This window comes from Coregonus clupeaformis, chromosome 40, assembly GCF_020615455.1.
Source record: "Coregonus clupeaformis isolate EN_2021a chromosome 40, ASM2061545v1, whole genome shotgun sequence".
NCBI classification, from domain to species: Eukaryota; Metazoa; Chordata; class Actinopteri; order Salmoniformes; family Salmonidae; genus Coregonus; species Coregonus clupeaformis.
The window spans coordinates 12,750,258-12,776,960 of NC_059231.1; the positions used below are offsets into that span (position 1 = coordinate 12,750,258).

General features: G+C 50.7%; 1 protein-coding gene across 1 annotated transcript in view; it reads left to right on the forward strand.

The window, feature by feature from the left end:
* The window catches only part of LOC121555035 (oxysterol-binding protein-related protein 6-like), a 63,832-nt gene that overhangs the window by 13,463 nt on the left and 23,666 nt on the right, over window positions 1-26,703 (forward strand). Inside the window, exons 2-9 of the mRNA XM_045212080.1 lie at window positions 4,702-4,824; window positions 5,000-5,053; window positions 5,875-5,988; window positions 6,498-6,628; window positions 7,462-7,560; window positions 13,142-13,230; window positions 15,973-16,076; window positions 24,539-24,719. Coding sequence (XP_045068015.1) covers window positions 4,702-4,824; window positions 5,000-5,053; window positions 5,875-5,988; window positions 6,498-6,628; window positions 7,462-7,560; window positions 13,142-13,230; window positions 15,973-16,076; window positions 24,539-24,719 — 895 coding nt within the window. The remainder of the gene's footprint in view (window positions 1-4,701; window positions 4,825-4,999; window positions 5,054-5,874; window positions 5,989-6,497; window positions 6,629-7,461; window positions 7,561-13,141; window positions 13,231-15,972; window positions 16,077-24,538; window positions 24,720-26,703) is intronic.

A 26,703-nucleotide genomic window follows, 5' to 3' on the forward strand; every position in this document is an offset into this window, starting at 1 on the left:
AGAAGATGCATATTGTTCATTCTAGCGGGAGCTGGCTAGACAGACTTTTCTGATTAAGCGAATTGAAACTTTTCAATAAAAAGAAGCCTAGTTAATTTAACGAAGTGGAAAAAGTAGGCGGCTTACAACGAGTCTGTTATCGGTTATTTAGCCGACTGCCGGCGCTTATGGAAAACACTGCTTACTGTGTACTGGGACAACATTGTGGTAGTGTTATTATTGAAGCATCATCAACCCATCTATCGTCCAGCATTGCAAGGACACATATTTAGTGATTTATGATGCATTTCGCCTTTTCATATTCAAGCGTAATGGGGGGCAAGTATCCAAACCAATTCTAGTTTTTAAATGAATGTCTTTGGAAGTTGAGTTGAACTTTTGGAAATGGATGGATTGGAACGGCCTACTTCTTCTACCAGGCTGCAACGGTGACTGAACTGGGGCCCACCAGAACAGAATATCAGCTGCAGTCGCTAGCTTTCTGCTCTGGATAAAACCACGCTATGCTCATTTGTGTTCAGAGGGTCACGTTGTTGCACACTGAGGTCATGTCTACTTCACCGCCATTATTATACTTGCTCAATGTTGTTTTCACACACACACACACACACACACACACACACACACACACACACACACACACACACACACACACACACACACACACACAAACACAAACACAGACACAAACACACACAGAGGAGGTTGTTACAAGGTGATGGGTGTATTTTTGTCCACAGCAGTGCAGCAGCCAACAGTTTGTTTTGCCCTGGGTGTTGTGTCTAGTTATAGCCACATGGCCCTTCGTGGCCTATAGTGATCCCTGGGTGTTGTGTCTAGTTATAGCCACATGGCCCTTCGTGGCCTATAGTGATCCCTGGGTGTTGTGTCTAGTTATAGCCACATGGCCCTTCGTGGCCTATAGTGATCCCTGGGTGTTGTGTCTAGTTATAGCCACATGGCCCTTCGTGGCCTATAGTGATCCCTGGGTGTTGTGTTTAGTTATAGCCACATGGCCCTTCGTGGCCTATAGTGATCCCTGGGTGTTGTGTTTAGTTATAGCCACATGGCCCTTCGTGGCCTATAGTGATCCCTGGGTGTTGTGTCTAGTTATAGCCACATGGCCCTTTGTGGCCTATAGTGATCCCTGGGTGTTGTGTCTAGTTATAGCCACATGGCCCTTCGTGGCCTATAGTGATCCCTGGGTGTTGTGTCTAGTTATAGCCACATGGCCCTTCGTGGCCTATAGTGATCCCTGGGTGTTGTGTCTAGTTATAGCCACATGGCCCTTCGTGGCCTATAGTGATCCCTGGGTGTTGTGTCTAGTTATAGCCACATGGCCCTTCGTGGCCTATAGTGATCCCTGGGTGTTGTGTTTAGTTATAGCCACATGGCCCTTCGTGGCCTATAGTGATCCCTGGGTGTTGTGTTTAGTTATAGCCACATGGCCCTTCGTGGCCTATAGTGATCCCTGGGTGTTGTGTCTAGTTATAGCCACATGGCCCTTCGTGGCCTATAGTGATCCCTGGGTGTTGTGTCTAGTTATAGCCACATGGCCCTTCGTGGCCTATAGTGATCCCTGGGTGTTGTGTTTAGTTATAGCCACATGGCCCTTCGTGGCCTATAGTGATCCCTGGGTGTTGTGTCTAGTTATAGCCACATGGCCCTTCGTGGCCTATAGTGATCCCTGGGTGTTGTGTTTAGTTATAGCCACATGGCCCTTCGTGGCCTATAGTGATCCCTGGGTGTTGTGTTTAGTTATAGCCACATGGCCCTTCATGGCCTATAGTGATCCCTGGGTGTTGTGTCTAGTTATAGCCACATGGCCCTTCGTGGCCTATAGTGATCCCTGGGTGTTGTGTCTAGTTATAGCCACATGGCCCTTCGTGGCCTATAGTGATCCCTGGGTGTTGTGTCTAGTTATAGCCACATGGCCCTTCGTGGCCTATAGTGATCCCTGGGTGTTGTGTCTAGTTATAGCCACATGGCCCTTCGTGGCCTATAGTGATCCCTGGGTGTTGTGTCTAGTTATAGCCACATGGCCCTTTGTGGCCTATAGTGATCCCTGGGTGTTGTGTCTAGTTATAGCCACATGGCCCTTCGTGGCCTATAGTGATCCCTGGGTGTTGTGTCTAGTTATAGCCACATGGCCCTTCGTGGCCTATAGTGATCCCTGGGTGTTGTGTTTAGTTATAGCCACATGGCCCTTCATGGCCTATAGTGATCCCTGGGTGTTGTGTCTAGTTATAGCCACATGGCCCTTCATGGCCTATAGTGATCCCTGGGTGTTGTGTTTAGTTATAGCCATATGGCCCTTCGTGGCCTATAGTGATCCCTGGGTGTTGTGTTTAGTTATAGCCACATGGCCCTTCGTGGCCTATAGTGATCCCTGGGTGTTGTGTCTAGTTATAGCCACATGGCCCTTCGTGGCCTATAGTGATCCCTGGGTGTTGTGTTTAGTTATAGCCACATGGCCCTTCATGGCCTATAGTGATCCCTGGGTGTTGTGTCTAGTTATAGCCACATGGCCCTTCGTGGCCTATAGTGATCCCTGGGTGTTGTGTTTAGTTATAGCCACATGGCCCTTCGTGGCCTATAGTGATCCCTGGGTGTTGTGTTTAGTTATAGCCACATGGCCCTTCGTGGCCTATAGTGATCCCTGGGTGTTGTGTCTAGTTATAGCCACATGGCCCTTCGTGGCCTATAGTGATCCCTGGGTGTTGTGTTTAGTTATAGCCACATGGCCCTTCGTGGCCTATAGTGATCCCTGGGTGTTGTGTCTAGTTATAGCCACATGGCCCTTCGTGGCCTATAGTGATCCCTGGGTGTTGTGTCTAGTTATAGCCTCATGGCCTATAGTGATCCCTGGGTGTTGTGTCTAGTTATAGCCACATGGCCCTTCGTGGCCTATAGTGATCCCTGGGTTTTGTGTTTAGTTATAGCCACATGGCCCTTCGTGGCCTATAGTGATCCCTGGGTGTTGTGTCTAGTTATAGCCACATGGCCCTTCGTGGCCTATAGTGATCCCTGGGTGTTGTGTGAGGCCGCAGCCTGTCATGCACACACACACACACACACACACACACTGGGCTGTCATCGCTGCAGGGGGTGGCTTATAAGGCAGCTAACTGTTCTGTATTCAGCTGTAACCTCACCTGACCCATGCAGCCCAGTGGGGCCCTCCAGGGTCTCAGTCTCATAGTGGGACACTTCTGCTGCCGTGTCATACGTATCCCCACCTGACCCCGTCCCGGCGTCCACTCCTCCACTCCAGAGGAGCCCTGGGATTTGCGGAGCCAACAGAAACAGGAGAGCAGAGTAGGGGACAGCTAGTGGAAGTGCTGAGAGGGCTGGGAGATACTCAATCGGGCAGTATTTCTGTAGATAGGTAGGGGAAAAATGCCCAGTTCAACGTAATATACTCTAGTGTACTGGTAGTATTATGTTGTATCTGGTAGTATCTATTATTCATACTGTTTAAAGGCAGCAGGATGCAATGCGGTCCCAGTGTTTTCCATAAGCTCCGGCCTTCTGCTAAATAGCCGAAAACAGGCTCATTGTAAGCCAGCTACTAGGCTTCATTTTTATTTTAAAATGTCAATCCGTGAGTCAGAAAAGTCTGTATAACCTTCTACTGCTTTCTGCCGATTATCTGCAGATAAATTATGAAAACATTCGATGAAGATGTTGACTCCTCACTGCAGGAACAATTAGGAGAGAGAGCCTCCTTCCGGTCCAAAATATGATAAAATAAAACAGATTAAAGGTTTTAAAAGCTAATGGTACTTGTATGATATTATTAAATATATTGATATAGGTCTACTGATTTAATCTAAGTGTCGACAATGGGGTAATCAACTGCTGGTTTAACACCTGTGTCAGTCTTCCATAACACCTGTAGGTCTATTCATGATTTTGTTTCTCGACAGGGAATCCATGTTTACTTGACAGAACACAATCTTTTTTTCTTTTTGCCCCAATAAACTACATTGAAAGACTAGTTTTTCTGGGTAGATTACTGATCTACCGCCATCCCTCAAAGTCCCACCCACAGTGATCGATTGACAGGTCGGGAACCCTACCAATTCCTTGATTCACAAACATCCTGCCCCCTCCCCTGACAAGCCCACACACAGTGATTGATTGACAGGCCAAACTGTTAAAGGGATAGTTCACCCAAATTACAAAATGACACATTGGTTTCCTTCCCCTGAGTGTCCACAGCAGCAGAGCCAATAAAATCCATCATTTGAAGAACAAACATCATTGTGGCCATTCATATCTGGTAGTAAAGCTGTAAATATGACTTGAATCACAAGAGAAGACAGGTTTCATGTTTGATGTCGTCTTACTTGTAAGATAGTCCTGATGATATAGGTCTAGGCCTAGACGATATCCAAAACAACAACACACTGAACTCGTACATTTTCTGTCATTTTAATTGTAAAGTGATGTCTTTCTACTCAATACCATAACACATTTTACCGATCTGGGAGGTAAAGTCGTTAAAGTAATCATTAATTGAGTTGTGTATTTCGGATGGAATCAAAGGCATTAGAATGAGAATTAGAAAGACCACCAAAATAGAGCTCGTTCTGCCAACTCCCTGGCTGGCTACTACTTCTCTGCTGTTTCCGCTGGCCCCGGAGAAGTGAACAGATGAGTTCCGACACGGCTCTGTTCTTCTCTCTCCGTCCCTAGGAGGCAGACAGCTGGGAAATCATTGAGGGGCTGAAAATCGGTCAGAGCAACGTCCAGAGGCCAGATAAATACGAGGGCTTCATGCTGAAGAAGCGGAAATGGCCGCTGAAAGGCTGGCACAAGGTAGGGTCTGATGGGCGACAGAGAGGCAACACTTGTACTTGTTTTCATCGATTTCCTTGTTGCAAAACCCTTCAGAAAAGTCATCAACCACATCTTCTTTCAGATAGAGTACATTCATTTCCAGAGACAAGTACTGTTATTCACCTACTCAATGTTTGTTCTTGTTTTTCCACAGCGTTTTTTTGTCCTGGACAATGGGATGCTGAAGTACTCCAAGTCACCCATTGATGTGAGTAACCCTGACTAGTAGCCACGGGGCTGGGATGGAGGGCAGGGATGGAGGGCAGGGATGGAGGGCAGGGATGGAGGGCAGGGATGTAGGGCAGATATGGAGGGCAGGGATGGAGGGCAGGGATGGAGGGCAGATATGGAGGGCAGGGACGGTGGGCAGGGATGGAGGGCAGAGATGGAGGGCAGAGATGGAGGGCAGGGATGTAGGGCAGGGATGGAGGGGCAGGGATGGAGGGCAGAGATGGAGGGCAGCCTCAGTTGGCATCACTATGGCACCATGGTAACTTAGCAGAAACACCCCAAGGGTCACTCTACTCATTGTGTTTCTGTTGCCCATGTCGGTCTGTAGGAAATCTCCAAATGACTGGCAAAACTGCTGCGTCCACACTAATCTGATGTTTCCAAAGGGTCCTTCCTTCCACAGTGTCTCCTGGAAGCAGCCATGTTCTTGTGAGCCTTGATCTCTTTGAACCAAACTGACAAACTAGCCTCACTGCATGGTATTGCGTAATAGTGCAGAATGATGATTCATGGTGGTTACTTTTGAAGACGACTTCAAGTAGGCCTATAAGACTTCAAGTAGGCCTATACGACCTCAAGTAGGCCTATAAGACTTCAAGTAGGCCTATACGACCTCAAGTAGGCCTATAAGACTTCAAGTAGTCCTATACGACTTCAAGTAGGCCTATAAGAGTCAAGTAGGCCTTTCGATCATGATCCTATATCTTTCTTTCATCACCTTGACATTCCATTTATTTATACAGCAACAATGAGATACCATACCTGCTCACATGACTTATGTTAACTCTCTTTTCTAAGATTCAGAAAGGCAAGCTGCATGGTTGCATTGATGTGGGTCTCTCTGTCATGTCCATTAAGAAGAAGGCCCGCCGCATTGACTTGGACACAGAGGAGCATATCTACCACCTCAAGGTTAGCGTGACAGAGATGGATGATAGGAGTCTTGCCCTCTGAAGGCTTGTCTGAGGGAAGATTACAATTTCTATGTACAATAGCCTACTGTGGCATCACTCTCTCCTCTCCTCTCTTCATCACTCTCATCTTTCCTCTCCTCTTTCCTCTCTCCTTTCCTCTCTCCTTTCCTCTCTCCTTTCCTCTCTTCTTTCCTCTCTCCTTTCCTCTCTTCTTTCCTCTCCTCTCTCCTCTCCTCTCCTCTCTTCATCACTCTCTTCTTTCCTCTCCTCTTTCCTATCCTCTTTCCTCTCCCCCTTCCTCTCTCCTTTCCTCTCTTCATTCCTCTCCTCTTTCCTCTCTCCTTTCCTCTCCTCTTTCCTCTCTCCTTTCCTCTCTTCTTTCCTCTCTCCTTTCCTCTCTCCTTTCCTCTCTTCTTTCCTCTCTCCTTTCCTCTCTCCTTTCCTCTCTCCTTTCCTCTCTCCTTTCCTCTCTCCTTTCCTCTCTCCTTTCCTCTCCTCTCTTTACAGATCAAGTCTCCGGACATCTTTGACTCCTGGGTGGTCAAGCTGCGCCACCACCGTCTCTACCGGCAGAATGAGATCGTCCGCTCCCCCAGAGACGCCCCCATAAGGACGTTTCCTCCCCCTGCCAGCACAGAGTCTCCCATCCCTCACCCTCACCCCCACCCCCAGCCAGCTCCCTCCGCCGCTGCAGGACAACATGAAGTAAAGGTGGGCTCCACTTCCCTGTCAGTTAGGTTCACTTCCCTGGCGGTTGGCTGCTCTTCCCTGTCGGTTGGCGCCTCTTCCCTGGCGGTTAGCTCCTCTTCCCTGTCGGTTGGCGCCTCTTCCCTGTCGGTTGGCTCCTCTTCCCTGTCGGTTGGCTCCGCTTCCCTGGCGGTTGGCTCCTCTTCCCTGTCGGTTGGCTCCGCTTCCCTGGCGGTTGGCTCCTCTTCCCTGTCGGTTAGCTCCTCTTCCCTGGTGGTTAGCTGCTCTTTCCTGTCGGTTAGCTCCTCTTTCCTGTCGGTTGGCTCCTCTTCCCTGTCGGTTGGCTCCTCTTCCCTGTCGGTTGGCTCCTCTTCCCTGGCGGTTGGCTCCTCTTCCCTGGTGGTTAGCTGCTCTTTCCTGTCGGTTGGCTCCTCTTCCCTGGCGGTTAGCTGCTCTTTCCTGTCGGTTGGCTCCTCTTCCCTGTCGGTTGGCTCCTCTTCCCTGTCGGTTGGCTCCTCTTTCCTGTCGGTTGGCTCCTCTTCCCCGTTGGTTGGCTCCTCTTCCCCGTTGGTTGGCTCCTCTTCCCTGTCGGTTAGCGCCTCTTCCCTGTCGGTTAGCGCCTCTTCCCTGTCGGTTAGCTCCCTTCCCTGTCGGTTGGCTCCTCTTCCCTGTCGGTTGGCTCCTCTTCCCTGTCGGTTAGCTCCTCTTCCCTGGTGGTTAGCTGCTCTTTCCTGTCGGTTGGCTCCTCTTCCCCGTTGGTTGGCTCCTCTTCCCTGTCAGTTAGCGCCTCTTCCCTGTCGGTTGGCTCCTCTTCCCTGTCGGTTAGCGCCTCTTCCCTGTCGGTTAGCTCCCTTCCCTGGCGGTTAGCTCCTCTTCCCTGTCGGTTGGCTCCTCTTCCCTGTCGGTTGGCGCCTCTTCCCTGTCGGTTGGCTCCTCTTCCCTGTCGGTTGGCTCCTCTTCCCTGTCGGTTAGCTCCTCTTCCCTGTCGGTTGGCTCCTCTTCCCTGTCGGTTGGCTCCTCTTCCCTGTCGGTTGGCTCCTCTTCCCTGTCGGTTAGCGCCTCTTCCCTGTCGGTTAGCGCCTCTTCCCTGTCGGTTAGCTCCCTTCCCTGTCGGTTGGCTCCTCTTCCCTGTCGGTTGGCTCCTCTTCCCTGTCGGTTAGCTCCTCTTCGCTGTCGGTTGGCTCCTCTTCCCTGTCGGTTGGCTCCTCTTCCCTGTCGATTGGCGCCTCTTCCCTGTCGGTTGGCGCCTCTTCCCTGTCGGTTGGCGCCTCTTCCCTGTCGGTTGGCGCCTCTTCCCTGTCGGTTGGCTCCTCTTCCCTGTCGGTTGGCTCCTCTTCCCTGTCGGTTGGCTCCTCTTCCCTGGTGGTTAGCTGCTCTTTCCTGTCGGTTGGCTCCTCTTCCCTGTCGGTTGGCTCCTCTTCCCTGTCGGTTAGCTCCTCTTCCCTGTCGGTTGGCTCCTCTTCCCTGTCGGTTGGCTCCTCTTCCCTGTCGGTTGGCTCCTCTTCCCTGTCGGTTAGCGCCTCTTCCCTGTCGGTTAGCGCCTCTTCCCTGTCGGTTAGCTCCCTTCCCTGTCGGTTGGCTCCTCTTCCCTGTCGGTTGGCTCCTCTTCCCTGTCGGTTAGCTCTCTTCGCTGTCGGTTGGCTCCTCTTCCCTGTCGGTTGGCTCCTCTTCCCTGTCGATTGGCGCCTCTTCCCTGTCGGTTGGCGCCTCTTCCCTGTCGGTTGGCGCCTCTTCCCTGTCGGTTGGCTCCTCTTCCCTGTCGGTTGGCTCCTCTTCCCTGTCGGTTGGCTCCTCTTCCCTGGTGGTTAGCTGCTCTTTCCTGTCGGTTGGCTCCTCTTCCCTGTCGGTTAGCGCCTCTTCCCTGTCGGTTAGCGCCTCTTCCCTGTCAGTTAGCTGAGCACAGTTGTTCTCTGCTGTGGTAAGATGAGCTCTTTTCTGTCTGACCCACATTCAAAGCTATTAACTTTTCAGTATACAGCCACTCAACATTTTAATTTGTGACTGGTTCTATTACTACTAACAGCCCTGTTCAGTTACTAAGCTAATTATGAGACTAATGGCTCTGAATCTAAATCCAATATGGCCTTAATGGGTAATGCTGTAAGTAATTACAGTGGGTAATGCTGTAAGTAATTACAGTGGGTAATGCTGTGGGTAATTACAGTGGGTAATGCAGTGAGTAATTACAGTGGGTAATGCTGTGGGTAATTACAGTGGGTAATGCTGTGGGCAATTACAGTGGGTAATATTGTGGGTAATGCTGTGGGTAACTACAGTGGGTAATTACAGTGGGTAATGCTGTGGGTAATTACAGTGGGTAATTACAGTGTGTACGCTGTGGGTAATTACAGTGGGTAATGCTGTGGATAATTACAGTGGGTAATTACAGTGGGTAATGCAGTGGGTAATGCTGTGGGCAATGCTGTGGGCAATGCTGTGGGTAATGCTGTGGGTAATGCTGTGGGTAATGCAGTGGGTAATGCAGTGGGTAATGCTGTGGGTAATGCTGTGGGTAATGCAGTGGGTAATGCAGTGGGTAATGCTGTGGGTAATGCAGTGGGTAATGCAGTGGGTAATGCAGTGGGTAATGCTGTGGGTAATGCTGTGGGTAATGCTGTGGGTAATTACAGTGGGTAATTACAGTGGGTAATGCTGTGGGTAATTACAGTGGGTAATGCTGTGGGTAATGCTGTGGGTAATGCTGTGGGTAATGCTGTGGGTAATGCTGTGTCACCTTATATTTGTCTGTGAATGTGTTAAGACAAACACAATGTCCCCAGGGAGAGGAGAGTCTGGACTGAATCCATTAGGACGTCAAACAGGCCTGTATTCAGAGCAGCTGGCAGACTGAATCCATTAGGACGTCAAACAGGCCTGTATTCAGAGCAGCTGGCAGACTGAATCCATTAGGACGTCAAACAGGCCTGTATTCAGAGCAGCTGGCAGACTGAATCCATTAGGGACGTCAAACAGGCCTGTATTCAGAGCAGCTGGCAGACTGAATCCATTAGGACGTCAAACAGGCCTGTATTCAGAGCAGCTGGCAGACTGAATCCATTAGGACGTCAAACAGGCCTGTATTCAGAGCAGCTGGCAGACTGAATCCATTAGGCGTCAAACAGGCCTGTATTCAGAGCAGCTGGCAGACTGAATCCATTAGGGACGTCAAACAGGCCTGTATTCAGAGCAGCTGGCAGACTGAATCCATTAGGACGTCAAACAGGCCTGTATTCAGAGCAGCTGGCAGACTGAATCCATTAGGGCGTCAAACAGGCCTGTATTCAGAGCAGCTGGCAGACTGAATCCATTAGGACGTCAAACAGGCCTGTATTCAGAGCAGCTGGCAGACTGAATCCATTAGGACGTCAAACAGGCCTGTATTCAGAGCAGCTGGCAGACTGAATCCATTAGGACGTCAAACAGGCCTGTATTCAGAGCAGCTGGCAGACTGAATCCATTAGGACGTCAAACAGGCCTGTATTCAGAGCAGCTGGCAGACTGAATCCATTAGGACGTCAAACAGGCCTGTATTCAGAGCAGCTGGCAGACTGAATCCATTAGGACGTCAAACAGGCCTGTATTCAGAGCAGCTGGCAGACTGAATCCATTAGGGCGTCAAACAGGCCTGTATTCAGAGCAGCTGGCAGACTGAATCCATTAGGACGTCAAACAGGCCTGTATTCAGAGCAGCTGGCAGACTGAATCCATTAGGACGTCAAACAGGCCTGTATTCAGAGCAGCTGGCAGACTGAATCCATTAGGACGTCAAACAGGCCTGTATTCAGAGCAGCTGGCAGACTGAATCCATTAGGACGTCAAACAGGCCTGTATTCAGAGCAGCTGGCAGACTGAATCCATTAGGGCGTCAAACAGGCCTGTATTCAGAGCAGCTGGCAGACTGAATCCATTAGGACGTCAAACAGGCCTGTATTCAGAGCAGCTGGCAGACTGAATCCATTAGAGGCGTCAAACAGGCCTGTATTCAGAGCAGCTGGCAGACTGAATCCATTAGGACGTCAAACAGGCCTGTATTCAGAGCAGCTGGCAGACTGAATCCATTAGGACGTCAAACAGGCCTGTATTCAGAGCAGCTGGCAGACTGAATCCATTAGGACGTCAAACAGGCCTGTATTCAGAGCAGCTGGCAGACTGAATCCATTAGGACGTCAAACAGGCCTGTATTCAGAGCAGCTGGCAGACTGAATCCATTAGGACGTCAAACAGGCCTGTATTCAGAGCAGCTGGCAGACTGAATCCATTAGGACGTCAAACAGGCCTGTATTCAGAGCAGCTGGCAGACTGAATCCATTAGGACGTCAAACAGGCCTGTATTCAGAGCAGCTGGCAGACTGAATCCATTAGGGCGTCAAACAGGCCTGTATTCAGAGCAGCTGGCAGACTGAATCCATTAGGACGTCAAACAGGCCTGTATTCAGAGCAGCTGGCAGACTGAATCCATTAGGACGTCAAACAGGCCTGTATTCAGAGCAGCTGGCAGACTGAATCCATTAGGACGTCAAACAGGCCTGTATTCAGAGCAGCTGGCAGACTGAATCCATTAGGACGTCAAACAGGCCTGTATTCAGAGCAGCTGGCAGACTGAATCCATTAGGACGTCAAACAGGCCTGTATTCAGAGCAGCTGGCAGACTGAATCCATTAGGACGTCAAACAGGCCTGTATTCAGAGCAGCTGGCAGACTGAATCCATTAGGGGCGTCAAACAGGCCTGTATTCAGAGCAGCTGGCAGACTGAATCCATTAGGCGTCAAACAGGCCTGTATTCAGAGCAGCTGGCAGACTGAATCCATTAGGACGTCAAACAGGCCTGTATTCAGAGCAGCTGGCAGACTGAATCCATTAGGACGTCAAACAGGCCTGTATTCAGAGCAGCTGGCAGACTGAATCCATTAGGACGTCAAACAGGCCTGTATTCAGAGCAGCTGGCAGACTGAATCCATTAGGACGTCAAACAGGCCTGTATTCAGAGCAGCTGGCAGACTGAATCCATTAGGACGTCAAACAGGCCTGTATTCAGAGCAGCTGGCAGACTGAATCCATTAGGACGTCAAACAGGCCTGTATTCAGAGCAGCTGGGTCTGGGTCTGGCTCTAGGCCTGGTCTGAGCCTGGTATGGGCCTGGTCTGGGCCTGGTCTGAGCCTGGTCTGAGCCTGGCTCTGGGTCTGGCTCTGGGCCTGGTCTGATCCTGGTATGGGCCTGGTCTGAGCCTGGTCTGGGCCTGGTCTGAGCCTGGTCTGAGCCTGGCTCTGGGTCTGGCTCTGGGCCTGGTCTGGGCCTGGTCTGAGCCTGGCTCTGGGTCTGGCTCTGGGCCTGGTCTGAGCCTGGTCTGGGCCTGGTCTGAGCCTGGCTCTGGGTCTGGCTCTGGGCCTGGTCTGAGCCTGGTCTGGGCCTGGTCTGAGCCTGGTCTGGGCCTGGTCTGAGCCTGGTCTGAGCCTGGTCTGAGCCTGGCTCTGGGTCTGGCTCTGGGCCTGGTCTGAGCCTGGTATGGGCCTGGTCTGAGCCTGGTATGGGCCTGGTCTGAGCCTGGCTCTGGGCCTGGTCTGAGCCTGGTCTGGGCCTGGTCTGAGCCTGGTATGGGCCTGGTCTGAGCCTGGTCTGGGCCTGGTCTGAGCCTGGTATGGGCCTGGTCTGAGCCTGGTCTGGGCCTGGTCTGAGCCTGGTCTGGGCCTGGTCTGAGCCTGGTCTGAGCCTGGTCTGAGCCTGGTCTGAGCCTGCATGGCCTCCTACTGATCAGCACTCTCACAGGGCCTGAGACTGAGTCAGTAAACATCTGCTGCTTTGAAGTGATGTTGATGCAGAAGGGATGTCTTTAGTGGTTGGACATTTAGAGTTGTGGCCCACATACTATATCTTGTCCTTTTCTTCAGCTATTATACGGATTTCTCTTAGAAAGCATGGAATTATCTTAAACTTTCTCCTGGCAAGCCTGAAACATAATGTTTTTATCACATCTCATGTGTGTTATACAGGTGTTCTAGACTGAGGTGTCTTAACTAACTAACCCCTTTGTCTCTCTCCATGTCCTCCAGCAGACCAAACCCACCAGCCTCCCACCATGGCAGTCCCCCCCAGCCCCCAGTAGCAGAACCAGTCTCCCACCATGGCAGTCCCCCCCAGCCCCCAGTAGCAGAACCAGCCTCCCACCATGGCAGTCCCCCCCAGCCCCCAGTAGCAGAACCAGCCTCCCACCATGGCAGTCCCCCAGCCCCCCAGTAGCAGAACCAGTCTCCCACCATGGCAGTCCCCCCCCAGCCCCCAGTAGCAGAACCAGTCTCCCACCATGGCAGTCCCCCCCAGCCCCCAGTAGCAGAACCAGCCTCCCACCATGGCAGTCCCCCCCAGCCCCCAGTAGCAGAACCAGTCTCCCACCATGGCAGTCCCCCAGCCCCCCAGTAGCAGAACCAGCCTCCCACCATGGCAGTCCCCCCCAGCCCCCAGTAGCAGGAGCAGCCTGCCTGCCTCCTACAGTGACGGACAGAGCAAGGTGGCCGCATGGCTCCAGGAGTCGGAGGAGATGGACAAGTGTACAGAGGGTAAGTGCCCCTTCCCTCTCTCACTCTCTTCTTTCCTCTTTTCATCCCTCTCTCCCTCTCTTCTTCCCTCTCTCTCTTCCTTCCTCTCTTCCTTCCTCTCTTCCTCCCTCTCTCTCTCTTCCTCACGCTCTTCCTCCCTCTATTCCTTCCTCTCTCCCTCTCTCTTTTCCTCCCTCTTTCCCTCTCCTCCTCTCTCTCTCACTCTTCCTCCCTCTATTCCTTCCTCTCTTCCTCCCTCTCTCTCTCTTTCTCCCTCTCTTCCTTCCTCTCTTCCTCCCTCTCTTCCTCCCTCTCTCCCTCTTCCTCTCTCCCTCTCTCTCTTCCTCCCTCTCTCCCTCTTCCTCTCTCCCTCTCTCTCTCCCTCCCTCTCTTCCTCCCTCTCTTCCTCTCTCTCTTCCTCCCTCTCTTCCTCCCTCTCTTCCTCCCTCTCTTCCTCCCTCTCTTCCTCCCTCTCTCCATATTCTTTCCTCTCTCCCTCTCTCCCTCTCTCCCTCTCACTCTTCCTCCCTCTCTTCCTCCCTCTCTCCCTCTTCTTTCCTCTCTTCCTCTCTCCCTCCCTCTCTTCCTCCCTCTCTCCCTCTTCTTTCCTCTCTTCCTCTCTCCCTCTCCCTCTTCCTCCCTCTCTCCCTCTTCCTTCCTCTCTCCCTCTTCCTTCCTCTCTTCCTTCCTCTCTCCCTCTCTCTCTCCCGCCCTCTCTCCCTCTCTCTCTCCCTCCCTCTCTTCCTCCCTCTCTCCCTCTCTTCCTCCCTCCCTCTCTCCCTCCCTCTCTCCCTCCCTCTCTCCCTCTCTCTCTTCCTCCCTCTCTCCCTCCCTCTTCCTCCCTCTCTCCCTCTTCCTCCCTCTCTCCCTCTTCCTCCCTCTCTCCCTCTTCCTTCCTCTCTCCCTCTTCCTTCCTCTCTTCCTTCCTCTCTCCCTCTCTCTCTCCCTCTCTCTCTTCCTCCCTCTCTTCCTCCCTCTCTCCCTCTCTTCCTCCCTCTCTCTCTCCCTCCCTCTCCCCCTCCCTCTCTCCCTCCCTCTCTTCCTCCCTCTCTTCCTCTCTCTCTTCCTCTCTTCCTTCCTCTCTCCCTCTCTCTCTTCCTCACTCTCTCCCTCTCTTCCTCACTGACAAGGGTCAGCAATAAATTTCCCTTTCCCTGCCAGTAGTGGAAGATGTACTGTATTCATATGATGGAACTGTATTCAAATGATGGCATATTTGTATTTATTATGGATCCCCATTAGTTCCTGCCAAGGCAGCAACTCCTATTCCTGGGGTCCAGCAAGATTAAGGCAGTTATACCATTTTATAAACATTACATTTCACAACATATTAAGTGTGTTCCCTCAAGCCACTACTCTACTACCACATATCTACAACACAAAATACATGTGTACGTGTGTGTATGCATGTGTCTGTGCCTATGTTTGTGTTGCTTCACAGTCCCCGCTGTTCCATAAGGTGTATTTTTATCTGTTTTTTAAATCTAATTTTACTGCTTGCACGAGTCACTTGACATGGAATAGAGTTTCATGTAGTCATGGCTCTATTACATTTTTACATTTTAGTCATTTAGCAGACGCTCTTATCCAGAGCGACTTACAGGAGCAATTAGGGTTAAGTGCCTTGCTTAAGGGCACATCGGCAGATTTTTCACCTTGTCGGCTCAGGGATTAGAACCAGCGACCTTTCGGTTACTGGCACAACGCTCTTACCCACTAGGCTACCTGCCGCCTCTATGTAGTACTGTGCGCCTGCCATAGTCTGTTCTGGACTTGGGGATTGTGAAGAGACCTCTGGTGGCATGTCTTGTGGGGTATGATGGTATATTCTCCCCATGCCCTGGTATTATGGTATATGTTCCCCATGCCCTGGTATTATGGTATATGTTCCCCATGCCCTGGTATTATGGTATATGATCCCCATGCCCTGGTATTATGGTATATGTTCCCCATGCCCTGGTATTATGGTATATGTTCCCCATGCCCTGGTATTATGGTATATGTTCCCCATGCCCTGGTATTATGGTATATGTTCCCCATGCCCTGGTATGATGGTATATGTTCCCCATGCCCTGGTATGATGGTATATGATCCCCATGCCCTGGTATGATGGTATATGATCCCCATGCCCTGGTATTATGGTATATGATCCCCATGCCCTGGTATTATGGTATATGATCCCCATGCCCTGGTATTATGGTATATGTTCCCCATGCCCTGGTATTATGGTATATGTTCCCCATGCCCTGGTATTATGGTATATGTTCCCCATGCCCTGGTATTATGGTATATGTTCCCCATGCCCTGGTATGATGGTATATGTTCCCCATGCCCTGGTATTATCGTATATGTTCCCCATGCCCTGGTATTATGGTATATGTTCCCCATGCCCTGGTATGATGTTATATGATCCCCATGCCCTGGTATGATGGTATATGATCCCCATGCCCTGGTATGATGGTATATGATCCCCATGCCCTGGTATGATGGTATATGATCCCCATGCCCTGGTATGATGGTATATGATCCCCATGCCCTGGTATGATGGTATATGATCCCCATGCCCTGGTATGACGGATTTACAATATATCCTGATAGTAGCACCTGTTTGTCATATTATTCCACTTTGTTAAACTAATAAGGACATTTGTTTTTCCGTAATTGTTCTCTCATCTGTTAAGCACAGCATTGAGTCACATTCACTTCATCGGGTCTGACGTGGCCTTCCAATGTGACACATGTCCTTGTGCTGTTTCTTCCCAGAGCTCGCCCGCTGCCAGTCCAGCCTGATTGAGCTGAGCAGGTTACTGCAGAGCCTGGAGATCCTACAGAGGACCCAGTCAGCGCCCAATTTCACTGACATGCAGGTAACACACACACCCCAGCCACGAGCTGTTCAGTCCCTTTACCGTCAAGGCAGACGGTATCAGAGCGTAAGGTCTGATACCAACAGGCTCAGAGACAGTTTATATCTACAAGCCATCAGACTGCTGAACACTTGAACTGGACTGACCCCCTGCTCTGGTTCTCTGCACCTTAGCACACACCCACGCACTCACTCACTCACTCACTCACTCACTCACTCACGCACACACCCACGCACGCACTCACTCACTCACTCACTCACTCACTCACTCACGCACACACCCACGCACTCACTCACTCACTCACTCACTCACTCACGCACACACCCACGCACGCACTCACTCACTCACTCACTCACTCACTCACGCACACACCCACGCACTCACTCACTCACTCACTCACTCACTCACTCACTCACGCACACACCCATGCACGCACTCACTCACTCACTCACTCACTCACTCACTCACACACCCATGCACTCACTCACTCACGCACACATCCACACACACACACACACACATTAATTCATGCTACACACACATCACAACTGCTGCTACCAGACTCTTATTATGATTGCTAAATACTGCACAATTTAAACACTTGCCCCCAATCCCCCCTTTCTCTGATACATGTCTAAATATTGGACTATAAATTGTGTCTTCCTGTATTATACTTATGCTAAAATGTGTATTCTATTCTACTGAGACATTTACTTTGTGTTCCTATTATCTTTTACTATTTCTTATTGTTGTTGCATTGTCGAGAAGGAACCTGCAAGTAAGCATTTCGTTGGACGATGTATCCCATTGTGTATCCTGTTGGAGGGTGTACACCAGTGGTACTCATTGCGCGGCCCGTGAGCCCTTAATTTGCGGCTCGCATGATTTTCCTATTTTTCAAAAACAGGTTTTTAGATTTTTTAGATTTTTTGTCAGCACTTATTCATGTGAAGCAATATTTTCAACAGTGAACATTGTGAAACAAAAACAGAGAAACTGACTGACCGATGGACACCTGGATTGCCTCACAAGGATAGCAACAACAGACTATACATTTAAAATGAATTCAGTCAAGGAGCAGAAGGAACATTTTTCGCTCATCCAACTCCTGAGGTAACCCTTAATATGGGCCTTATACATGTGATGTAGCCTGTTTGATGTGTGGATGTATATATTTGTGATGTCCTGCACATCAAATCAATTGCATGTGCTCTATTGCTCTGAATTTGCTCTCAATTGATAATTGATAATATTGGAAGAAAAAGTACAACAAATTAAAGATCTGTGCGGCCCTCCGAATGATTGTCTCAACCCCAAAAATGGTGAGTAACACTGGTGTACACCACGTGTATCCTGTTGGACGGTGAACACCACGTGTATCCTGTTGGACGGTGAACACCACGTGTATCCTGTTGGAGGGTGTACACCACGTGTATCCTGTTGGACGGTGAACACCACGTGTATCCTGTTGGACGGTGTACACCACGTGTATCCTGTTGGATGGTGAACACCACGTGTATCCTGTTGGACGGTGGACACCACGTGTATCCTGTTGGACGGTGAACACCACGTGTATCCTGTTGGACGGTGAACACCACGTGTATCCTGTTGGATGGTGTACACCACGTGTATCCTGTTGGACGGTGTACACCACGTGTATCCTGTTGGACGGTGTACACCACGTGTATCCTGTTGGACGGTGTACACCACGTGTATCCTGTTGGAGGGTGTACACCACGTGTATCCTGTTGGATGGTGTACACCACGTGTATCCTGTTGGATGGTGTACACCACGTGTATCCTGTTGGATGGTGTACACCACGTGTATCCTGTTGGACGGTGAACACCACGTGTATCCTGTTGGATGGTGTACACCACGTGTATCCTGTTGGATGGTGTACACCACGTGTATCCTGTTGGACGGTGTACACCACGTGTATCCTGTTGGAGGGTGAACACCACGTGTATCCTGTTGGAGGGTGTACACCACGTGTATCCTGTTGGAGGGTGAACACCACGTGTATCCTGTTGGAGGGTGTACACCACGTGTATCCTGTTGGAGGGTGTACACCACGTGTATCCTGTTGGACGGTGGACACCACGTGTATCCTGTTGGATGGTGAACACCACGTGTATCCTGTTGGATGGTGTACACCACGTGTATCCTGTTGGACGGTGTACACCACGTGTATCCTATACATACGACTAATAAAACTTGAAACTTGAAACAAACCCACAGAAGGAGTAGGGAGTTTAATCACAGCAGTCTGAGTGGTTAGTCTCGCTCTTTCCTGAGGGAGGGGAGGGGCTGATTCCTTGTTGCCCAGGCGATGATGGGAGGTGTGTCTGGACCTCATGGTCAGGCTGTGTGAGGCCCAATCCATTTTCAACACAGCCACCATCTCTGTCACTGTACATCAACACACTCAAATACTCACATTATTCATTGTTGCTTTTGTCGCTTTCCAATCGATGTATAACAAATTGCATTTGATTAAGATCATTCAACAGACTTTGAATGTTTTGACATTTGCTTTGAATCGTAACATTTCTTTAATATAAAGTCATATATTTTTTTTATTCAATTGTGTGGAGATGATACCATCCTCCATTTCATAGCTAACGATGTGTGTGTGTGTGTGTGTGTGTGTGTGTGTGTGTGTGTGTGTGTGTGTGAACTGTCATTGCTGCTTTGCATGTCCTATTAACCACCTCTCATATTCTCATCCGTGTTTGTTATGAAGACCAATTGTGTAGCCATGTCAAAGAAAGACAAGCGCATGAACAGAAGATGGAGAACAAAAAGTGTCTGCAAAGATTCAAAATGGCAGCTTCAGCTTCAGGTACCTCTTATTTCTTAGATTTCCAGTCTCTCTCTCACACACATAGTTACAGGGCATTCGGAAAGTACTCACACCCCATGACCTTTTCAACATTTTGTTACGTTACAGCCTTATTCTAAAATGTATTTAAATAAATAAAAATCCTCATCAATCTACACACAATACCCCATAATGACAAAAGTGAAAACAGGTTTTTAGAAATTTTAGCTAATTTACAGTAGTACAAATAAAAAACAGAAATACCTTATTTACATAAGTATTCAGCCCCTTTGCTATGAGACTCGAAATTGAGCTCAGAAGGCTTTACAAGGCGTATCGGGACAGGCAGTTGTTCTTGGATGAGCTGATTTCTCCTACGGGGTTGTTCGTCTCGGCCCTGGAGTCTATGCAGTCTCTTTTTGAGGAGAAGAAGAAGAAGCAGTAGGTGGCGCTGTGCGTCTTCCTTCCTCGGGGGACCTTCGCTGCTGCGGCGGCATTGTCTTCTAGAGGGTCTGCAGACAGAGGCCCCGGCTTCCGGGTCCAACCCCAAGTCTGTTCCTGCCTGTCTTGTTCCACAAGAGCAGCACCAGTCCGCTTGGCACAGGCGCCGTTTTACTCCCAAGGGTGAAGTGAATGCTGGTCCCTCTGCGTAGCTGGGGAGGCAGCAGCACCCGCGCACCTAGCACGATGAGAAGGGTGGCGGCACTGGCTGGGGTCCCCCCTTGACCCCCTCCCCAGATGTTCGCTGTGACAACAGTACCCCTTAGTGGCACGGCCAATCGCCACTGGTAGCAACAACAAAAAAACGAACCCAGAGTGGACCAGGCTTCAGGCAAACGTCTGCACTTAAACATATTGTTTCTACCCCAAGTTCCACCCCTTACGGGAGTCAAGAGTGTTGTACTCCACATGTGAGCTTAATTAAAAGAGTTGAGTTATATCCCTCAAGCTGATGATGACAGACGTATGGAGGGGGGGGTGCGCTGTGCGAGGTCATCTCAATTCGGGGGGTTGTGGACAGTGTTGCAGAGGGTGTACGTAGCGCTCAGGTGTTTTCTTGTTGACAGTTCAGCTGGTCAGGCCCGACAACAGGACAGTGGTGGCGTACATCAACAGGACAGTGGTGGCGTACATCAACAGGACAGTGGTGGCGTACATCAACAGGACAGTGGTGGCGTACATCAACAGGACAGTGGTGGCGTACATCAACAGGACAGTGGTGGCGTACATCAACAGGACAGTGGTGGCGTACATCAACAGGACAGTGGTGGCGTACATCAACAGGACAGTGGTGGCGTACATCAACAGGACAGTGGTGGCGTACATCAACAGGACAGTGGTGGCGTACATCAACAGGACAGTGGTGGCGTACATCAACAGGACAGTGGTGGCGTACATCAACAGGACAGTGGTGGCGTACATCAACAGGACAGTGGTGGCGTACATCAACAGGACAGTGGTGGCGTACATCAACAGGACAGTGGTGGCGTACATCAACAGGACAGTGGTGGCGTACATCAACAGGACAGTGGTGGCGTACATCAACAGGACAGTGGTGGCGTACATCAACAGGACAGTGGTGGCGTACATCAACAGGACAGTGGTGGCGTACATCAACAGGACAGTGGTGGCGTACATCAACAGGGACAGTGGTGGCGTACATCAACAGGACAGTGGTGGCGTACATCAACAGGACAGTGGTGGCGTACATCAACAGGACAGTGGTGGCGTACATCAACAGGACAGTGGTGGCGTACATCAACAGGACAGTGGTGGCGTACATCAACAGGACAGTGGTGGCGTACATCAACAGGACAGTGGTGGCGTACATCAACAGGACAGTGGTGGCGTACATCAACAGGACAGTGGTGGCGTACATCAACAGGACAGTGGTGGCGTACATCAACAGGACAGTGGTGGCGTACATCAACAGGACAGTGGTGGCGTACATCAACAGGACAGTGGTGGCGTACATCAACAGGACAGTGGTGGCGTACATCAACAGGACAGTGGTGGCGTACATCAACAGGACAGTGGTGGCGTACATCAACAGGACAGTGGTGGCGTACATCAACAGGACAGTGGTGGCGTACATCAACAGGACAGTGGTGGCGTACATCAACAGGACAGTGGTGGCGTACATCAACAGGACAGTGGTGGCGTACATCAACAGGACAGTGGTGGCGTACATCAACAGGACAGTGGTGGCGTACATCAACAGGACAGTGGTGGCGTACATCAACAGGACAGTGGTGGCGTACATCAACAGGACAGTGGTGGCGTACATCAACAGGACAGTGGTGGCGTACATCAACAGGACAGTGGTGGCGTACATCAACAGGACAGTGGTGGCGTACATCAACAGGACAGTGGTGGCGTACATCAACAGGACAGTGGTGGCGTACATCAACAGGACAGTGGTGGCGTACATCAACAGGACAGTGGTGGCGTACATCAACAGGACAGTGGTGGCGTACATCAACAGGACAGTGGTGGCGTACATCAACAGGACAGTGGTGGCGTACATCAACAGGACAGTGGTGGCGTACATCAACAGGACAGTGGTGGCGTACATCAACAGGACAGTGGTGGCGTACATCAACAGGACAGTGGTGGCGTACATCAACAGGACAGTGGTGGCGACATCAACAGGACAGTGGTGGCGAGCATCAACAGGACAGTGGTGGCGTACATCAACAGGACAGTGGTGGCGTACATCAACAGGACAGTGGTGGCGTACATCAACAGGACAGTGGTGGCGTACATCAACAGGACAGTGGTGGCGTACATCAACAGGACAGTGGTGGCGTACATCAACAGGACAGTGGTGGCGTACATCAACAGGACAGTGGTGGCGTACATCAACAGGACAGTGGTGGCGTACATCAACAGGACAGTGGTGGCGTACATCAACAGGACAGTGGTGGCGTACATCAACAGGACAGTGGTGGCGTACATCAACAGGACAGTGGTGGCGTACATCAACAGGACAGTGGTGGCGTACATCAACAGGACAGTGGTGGCGTACATCAACAGGACAGTGGTGGCGTACATCAACAGGACAGTGGTGGCGTACATCAACAGGCAGGGAGGGGTGCGGTCTCGAACCCTCTTAACCTTGTCTCGCTCCCTACTGCTGTGGAGCAGTGGGCACTTTCCCTCGCTCCAGGTGACGCTATTCGCTATCCGAGGGGGGCCCCCGCTCTCGGGAGTGGAGGCTGTTCCCCTGGGTAGTCTCCTAGAGATGGGAAATGTTAGGCAGGGCTGATGTAGATCTTTACGCATCGCGAGAAAATGGCTGTTTTTCTAGATAAGGGACATGGGTGCTCTTTTGGAAATGGATGCTCTCACGCACCAGTGGCCTTTGACCCTCCTTTACGCGTTTCCCCCTGTGGATTTGATTCAGCCCACACTGTAGACGGTGCGTCGGGAGGGCTTGCCCTTGATCCTTGTGGCTCCCTGTTGGCCCAAACGACCTTGGTTCATGGGGATCATCCTTTTAGGCGGGGACCCGTGGCAACTCCCATTGCGCAGGGACCTGTTGTCCCAGGTGCACGGGCAGGTCTGGCGGGCCGGAGATTTGGAATTTGTGGGCTTGGCCCCTGAAGGGTCCAATCTGATGGCAAGGCATTTACCTCTGAACATTATTGCTACTATACAGTCTGCAAGGGCACCCTCCTGAATGAAGTTCGCCCTTGGCAACTCTAAGGTGACGTTGCGTCCTAATGTGACCTTTGACCCTAAAGTCATGACGTTTGCTTCTAAGGAGCAGCGGAGGTTGCACGCCTTGTGTCCAGTACGACCGTTACCACCAGGGGTGTCCGTTTGTGTGACTAACTTTTTGTCTGTTTTGATCATCCGTCTCGTGGTAGAGCGCTTTATAAGCGGCGTCTCTCCCATTGGATTGTGGAGGCTGTTTTCTCTGGCATAGGACAGCAAAAGGCAGGAATTACCTGATGGTGTATGCGCCCACTCTACCAGGGGTCTGGCGGCCTCATGGGCGTTGTTTAAAGGGTTGCCTGTAGGAGGTATGTGTGCTACGGCGAGTTGGGCATCGCCACACACTTTTGTGAGGCTTTATCGCTTGGATGACACTGCTCCCAGTGTAGCCCACAGAGTGCTTACCGCTGGGGCAGGAGAGGGTCCTTAGGCAGCGTGCAGATTGCGCAATACCCGGATACCAGGGGGTTTACCTGTCGGGTTGGACTCTGGGTGGTGTGTTGTGGGCCACCATTTCATTTGGTGTCCACTGGGGTCGGCTTGGGGGCGTGATTTCATATCCCCAAAAGGGAACGTACAGTTATGGCTATACCTGCTGTTCCCTGAAGGAGAAGCGAGGTACAAGACCTGTTCGGCCCAGCGCCGCCCAGTTCTGGGCTCGGTGAAGAGCGGCACTGAACTGAAGGAATGAATCCGTGCCTTGAGTTTATCCCCTGTGGAAGGCGGGGGGAGTTTCCGGTGAGGCACGGCATTCATTGACCTTGTCAGGTGTGATTCTAATGTTCTTCAGCAGAGGGCGCTAGCAAGCAAACTCCTAATAGCTGTGTTGTACCTCGTTTCCCTCCTTCGGGGAACAGTAGTTATAGTCACAACTGTACGTTATGCAATTATATGTCAGGGCAGAGAACGTCTTCGGTTATCTGCTCTCAATGTCCTTTTGTATAATACAAAGCCTGAACCACACACCTTTTTGGGGCTGTACAATACCTTCTTCTCAGGTTTACTAAATTACCCAATTTACTTTTAACACTCTGTAAAGCTTCAGGAGAAGGCTAATCATGCTTTTGAATTCATATTACGGTATTTTTTTTTTAACTCTCCCAATTACCTATGGCAACAGTTTAAAAGCCTTTTCCTTCATTATACTGAGTTCTTATCACTACGGGTGTTCTGGTAGATTAGGTAGCCCAGAACCAACCGTTTCCTCACCAGGTAGCCCAGAACCAACCGTTTCCTCACCAGGAAGCCCAGAACCAACTGTTTCCTCACCAGGTAGCCCAGAACCAACCGTTTCCTCACCAGGTAGCCCAGAACCAACCGTTTCCTCACCAGGTAGCCCAGAACCAACCGTTTCCTCACCAGGAAGCCCAGAACCAACTGTTTCCTCACCAGGAAGCCCAGAACCAACTGTTTCCTCACCAGGAAGCCCAGAACCAACTGTTTCCTCACTAGCGGCCCTCTGGTATACATATGCAGTGTTGTTAATGAATGAGTGAGTCATCAGCCCAGGAGAAACAAGGGGAAGGATTTTTTCTTTGTTTTTTTTAAAGCAAATGAAGTGAACTTAAAAATAACTTTGGTTGGAACGAAGCCTCAGATTCATCTGTGCTTTGCTGTCCCATATGACTTGTCAGACTTGGTGTGATTCAAACACAGAGTGAGTATCTGTCTATTATTGACTATGTGTGTATGCAGAAGAGACCGCAGAAGGGTCTTATGGAGCCACAACTTGAGCTCCATCTGTAGACCACATTACTACATTCCCAAGTCTCCAAGTGGTACTGACAGTCCTCTCCTCCTCTCCTCCTCTCCTCCCTCTCCTCCTCCCCTCCCTCTCCTCCTCTCCTTCTTCTCCTCTCCTCGCTCTCCTCCTCCACTCTTCTCCTCTCTCCCCTCCTCCCCTCCCTCTTCTCCTCTCAGGTCCCCTCTCTCCCTGTGAGTGCCAGCATGTCTCCCACGCACCTCCGCTCCTCCAACCCCAACCTGTGCGCTGAGCTGGTGGACTTCCAGACCCCTGTCTCTCGCCTGGTTCCTGACAACATGGAGTGTGGCGGTGACTACATCAAACTACAGGAGGACTTCTGCCTCCTCGCTCAGAAAGGTACACACACACACACACACACACACACACACACACACACACACACACACACACACACACACACACAGTCTGTTGCACTGATGGAAAGGTCATGTTAACTACACTGGAATAAATTCCACACCAACCAACACATTTATTTACACTTCGCGTCCAGGGCCAGATTAAGGAATCAAAGGCCCTGGGGCTTTGTTATTTTTTGGGAGCCCCTCCTCCCCCCACCCCGGCACACCCTCCTGGCACACCCTAATTTAACGAATCGCTGCACAAAGATGCAATTTGTTAACTTCAGTAGCGGTGCATGGGTAAATTTACTAGGGGGGAAAGCCAACCAGACCAGTTGAGATAATGGTTTGGTCTAACTCCCGTTAGAAATGCATTCATAGGCTACGCCTCTGTGAAATACGGCCAATAATAAGCCATGCTTCATTCCACAGACAAAGTTCCAAGAAAAGAGAAACACTGCTCTTGCTCGTACCACTTGTTTTATAAAGCCCAGAATGTCACTTTGCGCACCCCGCAACAGTCAGCAAGGTTGTTTGGGGAAAAGATATGTTCTCTTTCATTCTGTCTCATTACAGTATATGCCTGTTCTTACTATAACATATTAAATACACTGCTCAAAAAAATAAAGGGAACACTTAAACAACACAATGTAACTCCAAGTCAATCACACTTCTGTGAAATCAAACTGTCCACTTAGGAAGCAACACTGATTGACAATAAATGTCACATGCTGTTGTGCAAATGGAATAGACAACAGGTGGAAATTATAGGCAATTAGCAAGACACCCCCAATAAAGGACTGGTTTGCAGGTGGTGACCACAGAGCACTTCTCAGTTCCTATGCTTCCTGGCTGATGTTTTGGTCACTTTTGAATGCTGGCGGTGCTTTCACTCTAGTTGTAGCATGAGACGGAGTCTACAACCCACACAAGTGGCTCAGGTAGTGCAGCTCATCCAGGATGGCACATCAATGCGAGCTGTGGCAAGAAGGTTTGCTGTGTCTGTCAGCGTAGTGTCCAGAGCATGGAGGCGCTACAAGGAGACAGGCCAGTACATCAGGAGACATGGAGGAGGCCGTAGGAGGGCAACAACCCAGCAGCAGGACTGCTACCTCCGCCTTTGTGCAAGGAGGAGCAGGAGGAGCACTGCCAGAGCCCTGCAAAATGACCTCCAGTAGGCCACAAATGTGCATGTGTCTGCTCAAACGGTCAGAAACAGACTCCATGAGGGTGGTATGAGGGCCCGACGTCCACAGGTGGGGGTTGTGCTTACAGCCCAACACCGTGCAGGACGCTTTGGCATTTGCCAGAGAACACCAAGATTGGCAAATTCGCCACTGGCGCCCTGTGCTCTTCACAGATGAAAGCAGGTTCACACTGAGCACGTGACAGACGTGACAGAGTCTGGAGACGCCATGGAGAACGTTCTGCTGCCTGCAACATCCTCCAGCATGACCGGTTTGGCGGTGGGTCAGTCATGGTGTGGGGTGGCATTTCTTTAGGGGGCCGCACAGCCCTCCATGTGCTCGCCAGAGGTAGCCTGACTGCCATTAGGTACCGAGATGAGATCCTCAGACCCCTTGTGAGACCATATGCTGGTGCGGTTGGCCCTGGGTTCCTCCTAATGCAAGACAATGCTAGACCTCATGTGGCTGGAGTGTGTCAGCAGTTCCTGCAAGAGGAAGGCATTGATGCTATGGACTGGCCCGCCCGTTCCCCAGACCTGAATCCAATTGAGCACATCTGGGACATCATGTCTCGCTCCATCCACCAACGCCACATTGCACCACAGACTGTCCAGGAGTTGGCGGATGCTTTAGTCCAGGTCTGGGAGGAGATCCCTCAGGAGACCATCCGCCACCTCATCAGGAGCATGCCCAGGCGTTGTAGGGAGGTTATACAGGCACGTGGAGGCCACACACACTACTGAGCCTAATTTTGACTTGTTTTAAGGACATTACATCAAAGTTGGATCAGCCTGT